Source organism: Coenobita brevimanus, chromosome 95, assembly GCF_032717465.1.
Source record: "Coenobita brevimanus isolate Jiangsu-jjx chromosome 95, ASM3271746v2, whole genome shotgun sequence".
In the NCBI taxonomy this organism is placed as follows: Eukaryota; Metazoa; Arthropoda; class Malacostraca; order Decapoda; family Coenobitidae; genus Coenobita; species Coenobita brevimanus.
Window position 1 is genome coordinate 34,264,396 of NC_137048.1, and position 18,243 is coordinate 34,282,638.

At 40.5% G+C, this 18,243-nt stretch overlaps 1 protein-coding gene across 4 annotated transcripts in view; it reads right to left on the reverse strand.

Moving 5' to 3' along the window:
- zip (myosin heavy chain 10) overlaps window positions 1-18,243 on the reverse strand; it is a 242,341-nt gene that overhangs the window by 15,348 nt on the left and 208,750 nt on the right. For all 4 annotated transcript variants that reach the window (XM_080282928.1, XM_080282927.1, XM_080282931.1 and 1 more), the window contains 12 exons: window positions 14,171-14,263; window positions 13,758-13,920; window positions 12,836-12,979; window positions 11,516-11,622; window positions 7,929-8,036; window positions 6,565-6,725; window positions 6,188-6,350; window positions 5,306-5,585; window positions 4,495-4,717; window positions 1,608-3,977; window positions 600-771; window positions 6-476 (listed from right to left, as the gene is read on the reverse strand). In XM_080282928.1, the coding sequence (XP_080139054.1) occupies window positions 6-476; window positions 600-771; window positions 1,608-3,977; window positions 4,495-4,717; window positions 5,306-5,585; window positions 6,188-6,350; window positions 6,565-6,725; window positions 7,929-8,036; window positions 11,516-11,622; window positions 12,836-12,979; window positions 13,758-13,920; window positions 14,171-14,263 (4,455 nt within the window). The remainder of the gene's footprint in view (window positions 1-5; window positions 477-599; window positions 772-1,607; window positions 3,978-4,494; window positions 4,718-5,305; window positions 5,586-6,187; window positions 6,351-6,564; window positions 6,726-7,928; window positions 8,037-11,515; window positions 11,623-12,835; window positions 12,980-13,757; window positions 13,921-14,170; window positions 14,264-18,243) is intronic.

The following is an 18,243-nucleotide window of genomic DNA, read 5'->3' on the forward strand; positions in this document are numbered from 1 at the left end:
CTTGCCTTGCGTGCTCTTTCAGCTGCTGTGAGGTCCTCCTGATATTGCAGCAGTTCTGTCTCCATCACCTTTATCTTCCTCTCCAGCTCCTTGTACTGGGCAGACATTTCTTCACGTGAGGCTCTGCTCTCTTCTGCCTCACGCTGGTACTCCTTAAGTTGGGCTCCTGCTCGTTTCAGCTGTTTCAGGGCATCATCCTTGACCTTGCTGTTCATCTCCAGTTGACCTTCCATGTCCTTCAGGTCACCCTCCAGCTTTTTGCGTGCAGTGACAGCTGCAGTTCGCTGTTTACGTTCCTCCTCCAGCTCTGCCTCCAATTCACGCAGCTGCTTCAAGAGCCCACGACGTTTCTCCTCACCTTGCTCTTCCCTAGCATTTAGGTCACGCTCAAACTGTGCTTTCATGGCTTGCATGTTCACCTCCAGTCGTAGCTTGGCATCCTCAGTAAGCTGCAACTCATCCTCAAGCTCCTCAATCTGAAAATCGATGGCTTAAAATAAACTAAAGCATAAGAGACCAAAGTGCCCACTCTAATTGTGTTTGTTTTTTTGAAGCACAGTTTACATTCCTAAAAGCCATTTACAAATTCACGGACCCACCTGAGTCTTCTGCTCAGCCAGCTGGGACTCCAGGGCACGCTTGGCCTTTTCTAACTCATGAACATTCTTGTCTGCAGTACCTCTGGTTGACACAAGGTCATCCAACTCTATCTGTAGTCGCTTTTTCCCAGTCTCAAGGTCTTCAATGCGGTCCATATACTCTTCCAAAGTTCTGTAAGCCGCAAATTAATAAAGACACAATTAAAATGAAACAATGAACCATGAAACTCAATTACAGTATTGCCATAATCTACAGCTGATACATCCATCCAACATCTAAAGCTCTGTTGCCCCATGAGGAGCATAAGAGCCCGGGGCTAGGTAAGTTGGTCCTGACATTTAAGGGCACGTTCACACGTGTACTCGAACATGTGTTGGCAACACAGCTGGCAACATGTTCGGGAACATGTTTGCAGCCGTATTTGGACAGATGTATGCAAACATGTTTCAGTACAGCTTTGAACACCAGCAGCAGAGGTGATGGGATAAGTGTGTCCATACCAGGCAGCTAAGACTTCATCATGATGTTGCCAACATGATCTGGATGCTGCTGTTCCCAACATGTTTGCAGCGTGTTCGTTACTGTTGCTTACATGTTGCCAACATTTGCTTAAGCACACGTGTGGATGCGCCCTAAGATTAGAGTGACCAGCCCCACTCATCCTTGAGTGGCATTATGTGAGCAATAAACCCCAACCACTCCTTGGATATGAGCTGACACAGGCTCAATCTGGTTGGAGTGCCTTAATTACCCACTAAACTACCAGGTGCCATAGTTTGGTTATATGGTTACCACCCAGCACTGTAAATGGTTTCCTGGTGTAAGGGACACCATTTGGCTTGTCACTCACTGTAGAGTCACCCACAGGAAAGAATGACATAAGAGGAAGGAGGGAAAGAAGGAAGGAAGAGAGGAAAAGGCAGCCACGTGAGAGCATCATTATTTCGAGTGAGTGGATGGGGAGTGTCCCCACCTACCACCAAAATACTTGACTCCAAATAACAAACCTGTTCAAAGAAAGGATCTTGGTTTCCTTCTCCCTGGCCTCACGCTCAGCATTTTCCTTCTCCTGCTGGCAGCGCTCATAATTGCTCTTTTCCTCACTGAGCAACTTGTCAAAGTTACGCTGCTTCTTCTCAAGCTCGACTACTTTGGCACGGTTGGTATCGATGTCCACCTGAGCATCCTCCAGCTCTGCCTGTAACTTGCGCTTGCTCTTTTCCAGCTTCTCATTGGCAGCCTCCAGTTCCGCCAGACGAGCACGCAGTTCCTCCAGCTCCTTCATCTGCCTCTTGCGAGTCTCCTCTAGCTGCTGAGCATTGCTGGACTCTTCATCAGCCTTCTTTTTGGCTTCGCTGAGCTGGACCTGCAGTGTGGCTACTTGCTTTTCAAGGTTGCGTTTGCTGCTCTCCTCCTCCTCTAAGGCTTCTTGCAAGTGATCTTTCTCTTGCTCAAGGGCACGCACACGGGAGTTCAAATTCAGCTTCTGCCGGGTCTCCTCCTCCAGTAGCCCCTGAGTTTCCTGAAGATGACCTTCAAGATTCTTCAGCTGGTTGTTGGCAGACAAAGCCTTTGAGTCAGCTTCTTCCATAGCAATAGTGGCAGCATTCAGTTCCTGTTCTAATCTCGTCAAGCGTTCCTGAATGTCTGACTTGCTGCGTTCTGATTCAGATATTTTCATCTGCAAGTCTGAGATGATTGCTTCACACTGCTTCCTCTTCTTCTCACTGTCTTGTTTACTTTGGGCCAGGCTCTTCAGCTCATTTGCCAGATCTGCATTTTCAGCTTCAAGCTGATTCTTTGCTTTGTCTAATCCACTTTTGTTTTTCTTGAGCTGATCTATCTCCACATTCAAATTCTCTATAGCATGAGCATGTTTCTGACGCAGCTCTGCAATTTGTTGTTCATGAATGACCTGATCATCTTCCAAGCTCTTTTTCAGAGAGGCAAGTTCTTCCTCTCGCTTACTGCGTAGCTCCTGCTGTGCTGCTGTTGTATCCAAGGAGTCCAACAACTCATTTTTCAGGGCCTCCAGTTCCTCATTCAGGTCTCTCTTTTGTTTCTCAGCCTTAGCTCTCTGGTTTCTCTCTGCTTCCAGGTCCTCCTGCAATTCATTGAGCTGTGACTCAACCTCCCGCATACTTTTCTGCAGCTGGGACTTGGCCGCCACCTCATCATCCACTCTCATCATGGCTTGTGCTAGCTCCTCCTCCCTTTTGGCCAACTGAATCTGCACTTCATGGATCTGGTTCTTCTTCTCATTGATCTGTTCCTTAAGATCATTGAGATCTGTCTCGCATTTCCTTTTTGCACGCTCAAGCTCTGACCTGCCTTGCTGTTCTTTCTTAATCCTGTCCTCCAGGTCTGTGATCATTGACTCATGTTTTGCCTTGAGTTTCATCAGATGTTTGGATTTTTCTTCTTCCTCTGCCAAGGTGCTTGTAACTTCTGATGATCTTTCTTCCATTAATTTCTTCTCCTTCAATAACTTTTGGTTCGAATCTTCCGTGAGTGCAAAATCTTCCTCTAACTTTTTAATTTTGGCATCACACTGAACTTTTTCTAGCTGCAGTTTCTGACGTGCAGCTTCCTCCTCCTCTAGCTGTTCTTCTAGATCCTGAATTTGCAGCTGCAGTTTCTTTTTCTCATTTGTAAGGCCACCTGTGCGTTCTTCCTCCTCCTCAAGCCTTGTCTCCATATCGTGTAAAATATCTTCTAGTTCTTGCTTTCTTGCTAACAAACGTGCCCTCATTTCCTCTGCTTCAGCACAAAGTTCAGTTTCTGCTTGTAGCTGTTCTGCCAGAACATTCTTTTCTTGCAAGGCCTGTTGGAATTTGGTTTCCATATCCTGATTGGTTTTCTTCTGTACTTCAAGGACACTCTGAATCATCCTGAGCTCTTCTTCTTTCTGTGTTAGCTTCTCCTCCTGTTTGGTAACCTGAAGAAGTGGTTTCACTTTGGTGTATAAACGCCACCACTGCCAGTTGCGCAATTTGAGGTATGCTGCACAGTTGCGCTGAATGATCCTGATGGCATTCAGCTGCTGAAGCCGTTTCTGATAATTCTTACGAGCCAGCATACCACGACAGTAGGCCTGGAACTGAACAATCAGGTCTGTCATCTTGATGTCACGCTCCTCCTCCAAGGAAGCCAATACTCCAGCCCTCAGGAAGATCTTGCTCTGTCCGATACGGTACAGGTTAGGTTCCAGTTCCAGGGCCTGGATCATCATCTCACAGGCCTTCTTTCCATCCATGAAGCCCTTGGGAATGACATTTGGAGTAAGAAGCTCATAGCGCTGACGGAACTCCTGGAAGGGGATGCGGTTGGGGAAACCTTGACGACAGATCCTGATGCCTTCCAGGACACCATTACATCTGTGGAGCGAAGTCAATAGAAATTATAATTATAATTATCTCTTCTTTCCATGTACTTATCACAAATGAAAGCACTATGAAGGTTCTCCCTCATATTCTATTTCAACAACAATGTCAAAAAAAAAAAAAATAATAATAATAATAATATTTAAAAATAATAATACTCTAATAATCTTTCCTGGTTTTGTAGTTTGCAATTTGATCTGGATTTCTTCCTCCTGCACTGAAGTTCACCTCAGCTATGTCTTGTCTCAGTTACTATAAGTACCTCTCATTTTTTATTACTTCAGATATTGATAAAAATTCACTGTATACTGAATTATACATTGTTATTCTGAACCTATATTAAAAATTTTCAGAAAGCTAAAAAAATTAAGGTTCTAGTTTAATGATACTAATAATAATAATAAAACATTCTTTGCATTTTTTAAAAATTCTGTAACAGACCACCCCTAATGGGATTATGGCATCTGGCAACAGACAGATAGATAGACAGACTTCTGTTGTGTGTACAAACCTGAGCTGATCAAGGACGAGACCAGCATCGATCTTGCCGGCACGCTTTTCATGGTTAGGAATGATACAGCGGACAAAGTTGGGGTTGGTGTTCCTCAGTGTCATCATAAGCTTGGTTAGCTGCTCCTTGTACAGCTGGCTTACTGTGCGGAACATTCCCTTCCGGGTTCGTGCACCAAACTGACTGTCTCCCATGGCCTGCTGTGCCATTCCTACGATCTCAGCTGCAAACCATTTATGCCATAATTAATATCCTATCATAATCATCCTAACCTTATTTCCCACAAACATACGAGGGTAGCACTGAAGTATTAAATAATAACTTGGCACCACAACAACTGTTAAAAAACAAGGGGGAGGGGAGGAGGGAGCCCTCAGAAATAAGAAAAGGAGAGTATAAAAAAAATGATTAGTAAATATGTCCAGTGACATATGCAACATGCCATTACCCTGATAATACATGATTAATGGCCATGTGCTTCTTGGAAAAGAATTAATCCAACCAACTCAACCCAATGATGATTCCTTAGTCCCATCAACTTCCATACTTTGCTCTCTTACACACACACACTCCCTTTACCACATCTATCCACGTTCTTGGCCTAAAATGCCACTTTCACCATCCAGTAAACGGTACATTCAGTTTCCTAAAAATCAGTAAGACCACACCATCTAAGCACTTATACCCTATTAACATCTGACATCCTTGCTACAAATCTTTTATGAATATTATTATTTCTTACCCTATGCATTCTATACACTTCCCACACATTTCTCAATAATCCCACATCTGCTAAGAAAAATGCACTCACCATCCTTCCATATCTGCACAATGAATGGGTCCTGTGATGTCTGTAGTAAAGAGACAATGTTCTCATTGAGGGGATCCATGTTTTTCATAAGCCACTGGTGACCAGAATAGTCCACCTTCCCAGCATAATGCACGATGGCAAAGTCAGCCTTGTCCCTGAACTCAGACTTGCAGTACTTGGGGTGAACTGAGTGGGAGGTGTTCAGCTTGTCAATAAAGGTCTTGTCTGTGGCCTTGGGGAACCAACATTCTTCATCTAGCAATGCCAAGATTCCCATTGGCTGTGGGTAAACAAAAGGTAAATTGTAGTGTACAGCATAATCACCATCCCCCAAACCCAATCACACATGCATGGAGTGCAGAAACCTCATGAAAGTTCTCAGATCTCTTTTGGAACACAAGTTTGGAAAAATACAGAACCTCCAAGCACACTCTCCTCCCCATTCGACTGTGTTCCGGAGGAGGTGCTGTAAGAGGTTCTTTTTAACATTCCAACAACAACAGGAAGGAGACATGCTGTAACCCATAATACACACTTTAGCTGCCTTTCACACCAAGCAGAGAATACATAGGTAAATTTCTCTCCTATTCTCAGGAAGTCAAGCAAGAGAAGGAATACACAGCTGACATCCTTCACAGTGATTTCTAAGTAAAATGCATTAGTTCTTACTGTTAACATTCAAACTGTGTAAACATCCACACAGTAACTATCTACTGTATGTACACAGACCAGAATTTTCCCACCTAAACTTTAATTATCTCATTTTTCCACTGTCATTCTATATATCATACAGCATTTCATTTTAGCTACTGCAGGCTACTTCCAGATTATTTTTTCAGCTTGAAAGAGACCTCCCACAGTGAGGCAGCTGGGGACCCTTACCTTCTCAATAAGGTCAATAGTGGGCTGCAGGTCGAGGCCAAAATCAATAAACTTCCACTCGATGCCTTCACGTTGATACTCTTCCTGCTCCAGGATGAACATGGTGTGGTTGAAGAGCTGCTGAAGCTTCTCATTGGTGTAGTTGATGCACAGCTGCTCAAAGCTGGATGGTGGGTAAGCCACAATGGCGTTTGTGTCCAAAATAAAATTGCAGCACAATACACATGTTTCTCAGATTTTGTCAACAAGTGTTTCAAATAAAAAACAGAGTAAGTACAAATTTCTTGGTTTAAAAAAAAAAAAAAAAAAAAAAAAAAAAAAAAAAAAAGTTGAGCCTTATTAATGACAACAGTTTCTGAAGCCATCACACTACCAACCTGTTCATGGCAAAGATTTCAAAACCAGCAATATCGAGGATGCCGATGAATGAGGCTCCCTGGCGCTTGGTGCGGTCAAGTGAGCGATTGATCCTCATAACAATCCACTTGAACAGCCTCTCATATAGTGCCTTGGCAATGGCTTCCACTGCAAATTCACACTGGAGAGAAAAAATAATGTTAGCATCCTAGCACTAACACCAAACTTTTGGCATATGTACAATAAAACTTTCATTGATTTACAAAAGCAGGAAAGTTCAGAGTCAAATAAATGGACCACTTTCAGTCTACACTTGGTTTATAGCAGTTCATAAAAAATCCTTCATACCACAAAGACAAAGAGACCAATCTGGCACACTGGAATTTTAACTCCTAATGTGACATGTGTCTTCTATGTATAAAAATTAAACTGACAGTTCAAATTACTGTTTCAGTAATCATGATACAGTACCTATGACAGTTGTCATGTGGACATTTACATATAATTAGCTGTTGTTGTTGTTGTTGCTTAACTCAGGTCTTTATGACAGGGCAGATCTGTCTATCATGGGTAATCAACAGCTACTTTGGGGCTATCCTACAGGGCACAGTACAATACATACACCCTGTAGGGAGGGATCCAGTGTCCCCTTGTGGCAAACAGTGCCTTACCAGGATCTGTCCCATGGCATGGTGCAGGAAAATATAAAACCAGTCAAGACAATGAGCTCCTAGTACAAGATCTCCATTGGCCTAGACAGACAAACGTAAGAATTTTCAGCTTCAACACATTACAAAGGATATCAAGAGGAATATCTGAGCGAATTTCAAGAAAGGAGGAGGAGAGGTAGGCCAAGGAGAAGGTGGAAAAATATGATGGATGAGTGTGTGAGGAAGAGGGCACTGGAAGTTGGTGAGGCTAGGGGACTGACAAGAGATCGAGCTGGCTGGATGAATGTTGTGAGACGAAGTGCATGATCAGGGATTTGGCACCCCTTTTTAATGTGACAGTGTTTGGACTAACTCAATTGGATGCGTTAATGTGAAGCTACAGAATGTGGTGAGAGCTTTCAGCATATCAGATACAGCCAGGAATCTTGGGGCTTAAATGATGAGTGAATGGAAGTGTGGCCCATTGAACTGGGCAAACTCAGGCTGTCTGGACATTGCCATTCCTCACCCTGCCCTAGGGTGGGAAAGGAAATCTGGATGATGATTGATGATGATGGATGGTGGATGGATGATGATGGATGGTGGATGGATGATGATGATGATGATGGCGATGATGATACAAGAGTTCATTCTGACTAACACCCTGCAAACATACCAATACTAATCCCACTAGGGAAGCCCTAGTAACCAAAGGGTAAATTAAAGAACCATACCTGCTCTTTGTTCTGTGCCTTTGTGACAGTTTCTCTGCCGACCTTGATTCGAGGCTTCAAGAACCCACGCACCATCTCAGTCACATTCAGTCCTAGCAAGTGTGCCACCTGTAGAAATAACAGATACATGTAAAAGACAGTCCTATATTCCTCTTTAAGGTGTAGAATCCCAAAGTCAAGCTACTATACAGTAGTCCAAGGCATTAAGTGTAGAGCATCTGCCACTCCCCTGAAGGTATCACACCCTTGAAAATTCCCAGCTGCCTTCAAGAGGAAGAAACATTATCACTGGTCATTGCACACCACAGAACATTACACAGACATTATTCTCATCGTCATTAGCCTTTTTTTTTCCCACTCTACTGGGGGATGAAGGCTTCACCCAACAAACACACGTCTATCATTCAAAGAATGATACGTTTCCTTTATAAAAATCTACCCACTAAGTACAGTACACTGCCCTCCTAGTCACATTATATTATTATTATTATTATTATTATTAATTATAATACTCATTATCATCATCATCCAGATGATGATGATGATTATCTATCTGACCATCATTATTACTATTATTATTATTATCATTATCATCATCACTATTATTACCTCTATAGTAACTACCAAACACCTAGTTAATAAAGTTTCAATGCTCCCAATGAAACTTATCTGCCAGTTTCCCCTTTATTTACAGCACAAATCATATAAAAAATACTAACATTTCGGAAAACACCGCTGCTGTATAACCTGTTGTATAAAAAATCATACCGGTATCTACTCTGATAAACATACTGCAGTGCAATACTATCAAAACTACATCCATCCATCATCCAATCTTGTATTGCCCCACAAGAAGCGTAAGAGCCCAGGGCTACACAAGTTGGTCCTGACATTTATGATGCGAGTGACCAGCCTCACTCATCCCTAAATGGCATTATGTGAGCAATAAACCTCAACCACCCCTTGGATATAAACCTGCACAGGCTCAATCCGACTGAAGTGCCTTAATTACCCACTAATCCACCAGGCTCCATAATTTGGTTATATGGTTACCACCCAGCACAGCAAATAGTTTCCTGGTGTATAGGAAACCATTTGGCTTGTCACTCAGTGTAGTCAATCATCCTCTGAATTAAGGTCATTTCACAAAATTACTTTTGTACATACTGTACATACATACACCACCTACTGTGTTGCCCCATGAGAAGTGTAGGAGCCCGAAGCTAGGCAAGGTGGTCCTGACATTTATGAGTGACCAGCCTCACTCATCCCTGAGTGGAATTACATGAGCAGTTAACTCCAACCACCCCTTGGATATAAACCAACACAGGCTCAATCTAGTTGGAGCACCTTAATTACCCACTAAACCACCAGATGCCACAGTTTGGTTATGTGGTCACCCCCCAGCATAGTAAATGGTTTCCTGTACAGGAAATCATTTGGCTTGTCACTCAGCGTAGAGCCACCCACTGATGGAAGGAAACAGAAAGAAAGAAGGACATAAAGAGAAGGGAAGGAAAAAAGGAAGGAAGAGAGGAAAGGGCAGCTAGACGAGAGCAGCACTACACTGAGTGAGTGAATGGTGAGTACCCCACCTACCACTATATTACTTTTGTACAAAACAAATATTTATGAAGTAGCATCAATAGGACACTCTTTATCAGAAGCAAGCAACAAATTAATACAGTACAAGTCCAATTATTCGGTATCTATGGGACCAGGTCGATGTCGAGTACTGTAATCAGATTTGCTGAATAATCGAAAAACCTACCCACTCAGTACCTTCTATGTATTGGTGAACACTGTCATCACTAAGTATTGTATATTATTACAAATGTGTTTGGAGAGAGTACTATATACTGTATGATACTGTACAATACTGTAATCAATACAGTACTATACCTGAACCTGAAAAAATATAGGAAATAGTGAACATATACTGTACAAGTTTAATGACACAGTAGGCCTACAAGGCACAGACAACACTTCCTGGACTGCCGAGATGATACAGAATATTACCTACCCACTTGGTACCTTATATGTATTAGTGACCACTGTCATCACTACTTATATTATTACAAATGTGTTAGGAGAGAGTACTGTATACAGCAGAACATTATAAGAGCTGAACTCATAAGTGATGACTTCACTAATTTGCAACTTCCTAAAAAAAGAAAAAAATTGTCCGAAGAAAGCAGTAAAATAAACTGGAGGAATATGAAAAGAACTGGTAAGGTCTTTCTGCTGAAAGATGAACGTATATTTGTCGCTCACTCTTTTTTCCATTTTTGTGTTTATAAGTGAGAGGGTATTGATGCAAACAATAATGTATTCCACTAACCCCTTAATAATTCCCGGTGTTGAACAACCATTTACAGTACTGGTGTCAGTGACGTTGAATTAGTGCACGTTATAAAGAATTGTGAACAATTATGGGAAGGGAACGAAGGTCACTGGTATGTTTACACGATTCAACGCTACCATCCCAAGCAATCAGGCGGTCACAATCTCAGATGTTTTTATTCACATGGCACATGCAACGTAATTTTATCAGTTCTTCCATGAATCACAGCAATTCATAGGATGGGTTTACGAAGCTCAAAAACACATTGCTAGGTGCTCCAGATGATTCTCTTCACATCTTTAAGAAAAATACATTGATTTTAGGAGCTCTTAAAAATCGTTCTGGGGCTGGCCAGGGGTGCACGCATATTTCTGAACCCACAGCCACTGAGGGTTTAAGACGTTAAGTCATACCTACGATTGTTTCCGATGCAATGGAAGAAATTTATTCTAGGGACTCAAAGATGGATTTCATTTCCCAATATCCCAACTGTAGGTTAGGTTGGGCTTAGTTAAATTATTAGGCAGAGTTAAACTAGGTCAAGTCAGGTGTAGCTAAACACTTACAACAGACCCTTCCGCCATTATGCTGACGAATCAAACCAGAGTTGTCACAGCTGAACAGCTAAGAACATGGAAACAGATTTAACAAGAAACTGTTATTTATGGTTAATGCATTACAGTGCCAGTGGTTCACACACCAAGCAATTACCGGTAAATGTCATTTTCATGAAGGCGTCAAGATTAACGCAAGGTTTGGAATGTAACCCTCGTTAATGGGGAGGCAGGAAGGGGGTACTGTACCATAAGATATTGTATAATACTGTAATCAATACAATACTGTACATGAGTCTGAAAAATGTAGCAATTAGTGAACATATACAAGTGCAATGACAGAGTAGCCCTAAAAGTCACAGATAACACTTTCTGGACTTTCGTGACAAATCGGAATATCTGCCAATCAAAAAGTTTCGGAAATGGAACTATTTCTCAAAAACTGCCGAAATATTGGCTCTTCTGAATAATCCGCTGCCGAATAATTGGACTTTTACTAAGGTGAGAAGCAGCTGATAGTAAACACACCAACTGCCAATAAAACTAACAACAAAGGTACAGAACTTATATTTAAATGCTATTTCTTAGGAAAATGAAGCATAAATATGTAGTTTTTCCACTGAAACAGTTTAACATCATGAAAAAAATCCTTCAAAAAAATACAAGCACAGTTTCATGCTACAACTGACCTGCTGAGCCACAGTGTTGTCAGGAAGGGTGGCCTGGTCAGAATTTCGTTCTTGCTTAAACTGCATGTTGCCAAACATCAGAACTGCAGACACGGTCTTGAAGATGGCTGCAACACAATTTATTATGAGTACCATACAGTAAAACCAAAGGAGAAAATACATGTCAAAATTAGCATCAAGCAGAATGAATCCTGAATTATATTGTATAGCATTGTACTTATACACATACACCACAAATACAACATGTCCTCATTATATACTGTCTTGTTTATCAATTTATTTTTGCTGGTTTACTGGTACAGTATAATGCTTTAATATAGGTCCTAATTCACAAAGGTCAGAGAAATGTGGTAAAAACTGATCAAACATCAAACATCTCTAGAATCAAACTACACTTACGAAGGTCAATTTAAAGTATTGTATCTCTACTTAACCCACGGATTGCGAGCCACAGCTCAGGCTGAGAAGTGTCACGGTGTGAGCCACAGCTCAGGCTGTGCTAACCTTCCAGCGGCCATACATCACTGCTAACTATTCCACCCCTACACAACCTTACTCATGGCGCTACACAAAGTTGGAGAGAGAGGGAGATTTTTTTTCACCAGATGGCCCTGGATGTTTAAGATTTATAATAATAAATAAATTTTTAAAAAATATATTTTTCACTACTCCACCCCTACGCAAACTTACGCATGGTGCTATGCAAAGACGGAGAGAGATTTTTTTTTTTCACCAGATGATGCCCTGAAAGTTTATCTTCAAGTTTATAATAAACATCCATCCATCTTCCAATCCTTTGTCGATCCATAAGGAGAGTAGGAACCCAGGGCTAGGAAAGTTGGTCCTGACATTTAAGATGAGAGTAACCAGTCTCACTCATCCCTGAGTGGAATTATGTAAGCAATAAACCCCAACCACCCCTTGGATATAAACCTACACAGGCTCAATCCAACTGGAGCATTTTAATTACTCACTAAACCACCAGGCACAATATTTTGGTTATATGGCTACCACCCAGCATAGTAAATGGTTTCCTGGTGTACAGGAAACCATTTAGCTAGTCACTCAGTGTAGTGTCACCCATTAAAAAAAAAAAAAAATAAAAAAAAATAAAAAAATAAAGGTAGTTGCGCAACCCACAGGATAAAGTCAGATGCCTTAATCCTTTAAGGGATGGCCACACACAAACTGATTTAAATATCAACTAGTCCAATTTATGTAGGTTTCTGCAATACTGTACATGTACCAAAAACTACAAAATACTGTATGACAGCACACTGTAACTGAGACACATTATGTGGGAATGTTGAAATGACTTACCATTGATATCCTCAGTGTTCATACCCATGATCTGCATGGCCTTCACGGTGGCCTGGAACTCTTGAACTTCATCCATCCCTGGCACTGCGATCTTCCCCTGGGTTAGGAAGATGTAGTGCTTCGGGTCCTCCAGAATGAAGTCCTCTGCAATACAATATACACACCACACTCAATCCACTGATGACTAAATTGTATCTTAACACTCGTCTCTAATGCTGTAATATTTTTATTCTAGTGAGCCAGCTGAAATACTAATACTATTAATAATAATAATCATTCATTCATTTATCATCCAATCCTACGTTGTTCCATGAGGAGTGTAGCAGCCCGGGGCTAGGCAAGCTGGTCCTGATACTTAAGGCGAGAGCAACAAGCCTCACTCATCCCTGAGTGGCATTACGTGAGCAATAAACCCCAACTACCCCTTGGATATAAACCTACACAGGCTCAGTCCAACCAGAGCGCCTTAATTACCCACCAAACCACCTGGTGCCGTAATTTGGTTATATGGTTACCATCCACCATAGTAAATGGTTTCCTGGTGAACAGGAAACCATTTAGCTTGTCACTCAGTGTAGAGTTGCCCATAAGCGGAAGGAAGGGGAAAGAATGAAGGAAAGAAAGACAGAAGTCATCCATAGGCAGAAGGAAGTGGAAAGAATAAAGAAACAACAGAAGAGGTAGGAAGGATGAGAGGAAAGGGCAGACACCCAAAGAAGCACTACACTGAGTGAGTGGATGGTGAGTGCCCCACCTACCACCAAAAAATCTATAATAATAATAATAATAATAATAAAATAAAAATGAAATATAGGTGTATAGTACAATATAGCACATTTCCTTGAACAAAGAAGCAAGAACTGATAAAACTTATCAGCTACAGCACACACTATTAAAAGAATAAAAACTCTGCATATTATACTTCGCTGCTGAGGGGTGGCTCCTGCCAGCAGTTGGTAGAAAATGTGGAATGTGCGTTCGTCTCGAGTCTGCCTGATGGCGCGGGACTTTTCCAATAGGTACGTCTCAATGTTGGCACCAGCGATGTAGCCAGAGTTATCAAAGTTGATGCGGATGAATTTACCCTGAAAATGGTACATGTGTTATTAGAATTCTAGCTATGGCTCTGCACAAATTACAGTAATTACATTACCGCACTCTACCTCTTAGCACATAAGAAGATGAGAATACATTACTTAAGATAGTTATTGGTACCGGATCAAAAATTGTCTATACCTGTACCAGCTCTAATATGTCACTGAAGTTAATGTGCTAAGTTGTGGTACACTGTGCTAATATGCAAATTGTACAATGACTAAACTATTCATTACTTACAAATCTTGAAGAGTTGTCATTTTTCACAGTTTTGGCATTACCAAAGGCTTCAAGGATAGGGTTTGCTTGCAACAGCTGAGCCTCCAGTTCTCCCTGAAATGGTACTTAGAATTAAAAGAAATGCTCACATAATACAAGCAAAAAACTGACAAGTCAACACTGCTTGTACTGAGGCCAACATGAAGATGTTTGATATCAATGGTCACATATATCAAAGGTTCTCCTTTGTAAGAAACTGATTCATCTTAATAAATTAACACAACACAGTACTGGTAAGTATTAAGGTGAAATAAACTTTAACTGTGATCAAGTTCATATCCATAAATAATTCACACAATGGGGCACAACACTATTAACAAGTGCTCAAAAACCTGTACTCAACATAAGAGCAACAAAGATTTAGCAACTTTTCATTTTACAGGAAGCTGAAAAATCTTTATGGACATGAGTACTGTACTACCAAACCCCAAAAATAACCCAACAAATTCAGTACTTTACTAATATCCACAACATAACTGAGAAGAAAAAGGACATGAGCATATTTAGCTTATCTACAATTTTACAACACCCAACACAACTTCTACTCTGTTTATACCCACTGAAAGTAAATTTATATATTCATCACACAGTTTTAGTCATCAGCTCCACAAAGAAAGCTGATTAATAAGGTGCATAAATAGGCTGAGCCAACAAAAACACCATACACCAACAATTAGTGAACAGACACCATAAAAAATTAGTAAATAAATAAATCACTCCTGCTTTATCAAGAGTATGTCTATCCAACAATAATAAATACATTAAAAATACATTAAGAACTTACTGATCATGGTGAATGTTGCTGATTATATATATATATATATATATATATATATATATATATATATATATATATATATATATATATATATATATAAAGTTCCACATGAACAACTTACTACTCTTGCAGTAAACTCATGTAGCAAAACATCATATTTCAAGTCAGTGAAAAATTTCTGAAACAACTGCAATTTCACTACATTTACATTCTACCATGGAGGTGAAAATTACAAATACTCTTAACCATCTCCAATCCAGTTTTCATGACTCAAAACCCTTCAGATCAAGTTTTACCCATCAGTTCAAAAACAAAAACAAATACCATACCTTAAATAATTGTACAGTAGGTAAGGAATAATGCTTGTTCACCTATACTAAAAATTTTGACACACACAGTCTCTAATATTACAGAAAGAGCAATGAACCTCGGCAACAGACGTCATTAGTCAATATGCTGAGGGACCTTATAGCAGTCATCTGTACTCCGAGAAAAAAATATATGGTTCTGGAGTGGAGAGGTTTCACTGTATTGGACGCACTGGTTGACAGATAATGAAGATGCTGTAGTCATGCTCGTGAATGCTGTACAAAGTGGTTGCATGAATAAGTGCTGGTAATGGCAGTGGGTTTGATGAGATGTTGGGTTATAATTTAAGTGGCTTTGGATACCTCATAACACCTCTTCCTTAAATATTTATTCTGCACATTGCACATCAATATCTTTTAGTTATTAATGTAAACTGTGTCTGTACAGTATTAAACCAAAATAAATAACACAGTGACTGAAGAGGGGATATAAAGACTCCAATGCCACTGATAATATAATCCATAATGCCAGTCAATAATTCCTTCACAGATATGGCTTTCCAAACTAATAAAGCCCCTTCAATATGATGTCAATTTAAATTACAGATAACTATGGTTACCACCATGTGATATAACTAAGCAGTGGTAACTGCTGCTAGTAAACGGGTTAATGGGGTGTGATCCCTTTCATCATAGTATTTGTTGCCTCTCTTTACTAGAATAAAATTATATGGCAATAATCCTTAAAAAAAAAAAAATCAAACTGAAAGGAGTTCAAAGGATTTCAAGCTACCTGATCACTAAATTTTACTTAATTATCCCCTTCACCTCCAGATGGCTCTCCGTAACTGCATAATAGGCTGGTAGTGGCAAATTACAAAATACATCACTGTACCGATGGTTTTCAGTGTTTATAGGGATCTCATTTTACGTTCTGGCATGCTTTGAGAAAGGCATAAAGGAACTCTTGACCAAGGGTGAACAATAAGTAGTAGTGGTTGCAGGTACTGAACTGAATGGTGGTAATTACTGTCTCTGCAGAACTGGCAGTAACAGAATGAGGTCTAGTAATTGTGGTAGGAACTGGAATGGTGATAGGAACTAGAATGATGGCAGGAACTGGAATGAAGATAGGTTCAGGAATGGTTGTACCCTGTTACGAGAAGATATCTGGTGCATTATTGGTGGTACCCATTTTACTGGATGAGATCTGGTATTGGTGGTTTATTCTGGAAATGTGGTTGGTAGTAGAATAGTGGTTGCCAGTAACAGGGTGTGATCTGGTAATGATGGCAGATATTGCAGTAGTGGTGGTGGTGGTGGCAGCAGGCCCAGTACCCGCAGTGGTGGTGGCAGTTGTAATATAAGGGCTCGTGTAGATGGTATGACACCAGCTGTGGCAGTGGGTGTTGAATGTGGTGGTGGAGGTGCAGGAGTAGCTGTAGTAGTGGGGATGGTGGGGGTGCAGTAGTGGCATAACAGTGGTAGTTGTGGTATAACTGCAGCAGTGTCATGCAGGTGTGAGATTTATTCACACCTCTTCCTAAGCTGCTGATTTTGCCTATTACATAATATCTTAGGTTAGTGATGCATACTGTTAATAATAAAACATAACTGACCAGATACGGTAATAATGAGGTGCAACAGGCAAAATAAACCACTACACAAGAGGTGCAGCGACGTCTCATATGCCACCAAGAATACTGTTAATTTTCATGTCTGGCTATATACAAGGCTGTTACACTACTTACAGCAACAGCACATCCTACACAATATCAATACGAATGTACAAACTTACACTGTAAGAGAAATCTTTCAACAGACAGTCAATGCTACCAAGAAAACAAATACTCTGGAAACCAAACAAAACGAGCACTACTATACGTATTATACAGTAAGTCCTCGTTTTAAATAGCCAAATTATTATTATTATTCCCTACATAGCAACAAGTGGGTTGGTGGAGGGTTAGTGCCCCTCCCTGTAAAACAACTCAGAGACAAATGGCCACACCTTAGGGAATTATGACATCTGACTAGATAGATAGATAGACAGATTATTGCATGTATTATCATCGTTATTTCTGCCAGTGAGTACAAAGTAAATTACTGAATAATGGCCTGTTAAAAGTTTCATTCCTGTTAACGGATTTGTCCATGTCCACAAAGTTTATGGCATCAACTGTACAGAAAATTCTGAAATATTTTGGAACAATTCTGATACATAACGAGGACTTTCTGTACCACTAAACAAGTATTTACAAAAGACTGATAGTTGTCGGTACATGCCCATGCCAAGTGCTCTCAATACACAGCTGGGGGTTCTGTTCAAGCTGTGGGATTTGTACAAGATGTGAAGGCAGCACTCAGCAAGCACTGGGGGGTTAGTGAGCACACAGTCTCTTACCGCAATGTTCTGCACTTGCGCCAACCAGAACACAGCAGCAGCAGCAACAGGGAGGGAGGAGGAACAGCAGCAACAAGAAGGGATAGAGAATATTTTCAGTTAAACGATTTTATAGTGTACCCTTACTCAACCCTGGTTCTGTTAGCACCGACATTCCTCTAGCTCCACATGCACCTCAGTTATGGCTTTACCCAGGAACATGTACACTAACTTCAGACTTTAACTCCTACCTCTATATTTCATTAACATACTACTTTACTATTTACAAAATATTAGTAGTTTATCATACTTTTACAGTACCATAAACTGTATTTACAAACTATATATAAATTTAAAAAGTAATTTATGATGCTCATATACCAATAGAATGTTTCAATTAAATTTCCTGGGGTTAGTTTATATAATGTACCCGACCAATATTCCTTGGTAATAGTGGTGGTGGTGTTGGTAATGTAACCTAACTGAAAATGAATTTATACCTGCACCTTTGACTGGCTGCACTACTTCCACAATTAAACCTTGGTTTCATTATATATATATATAT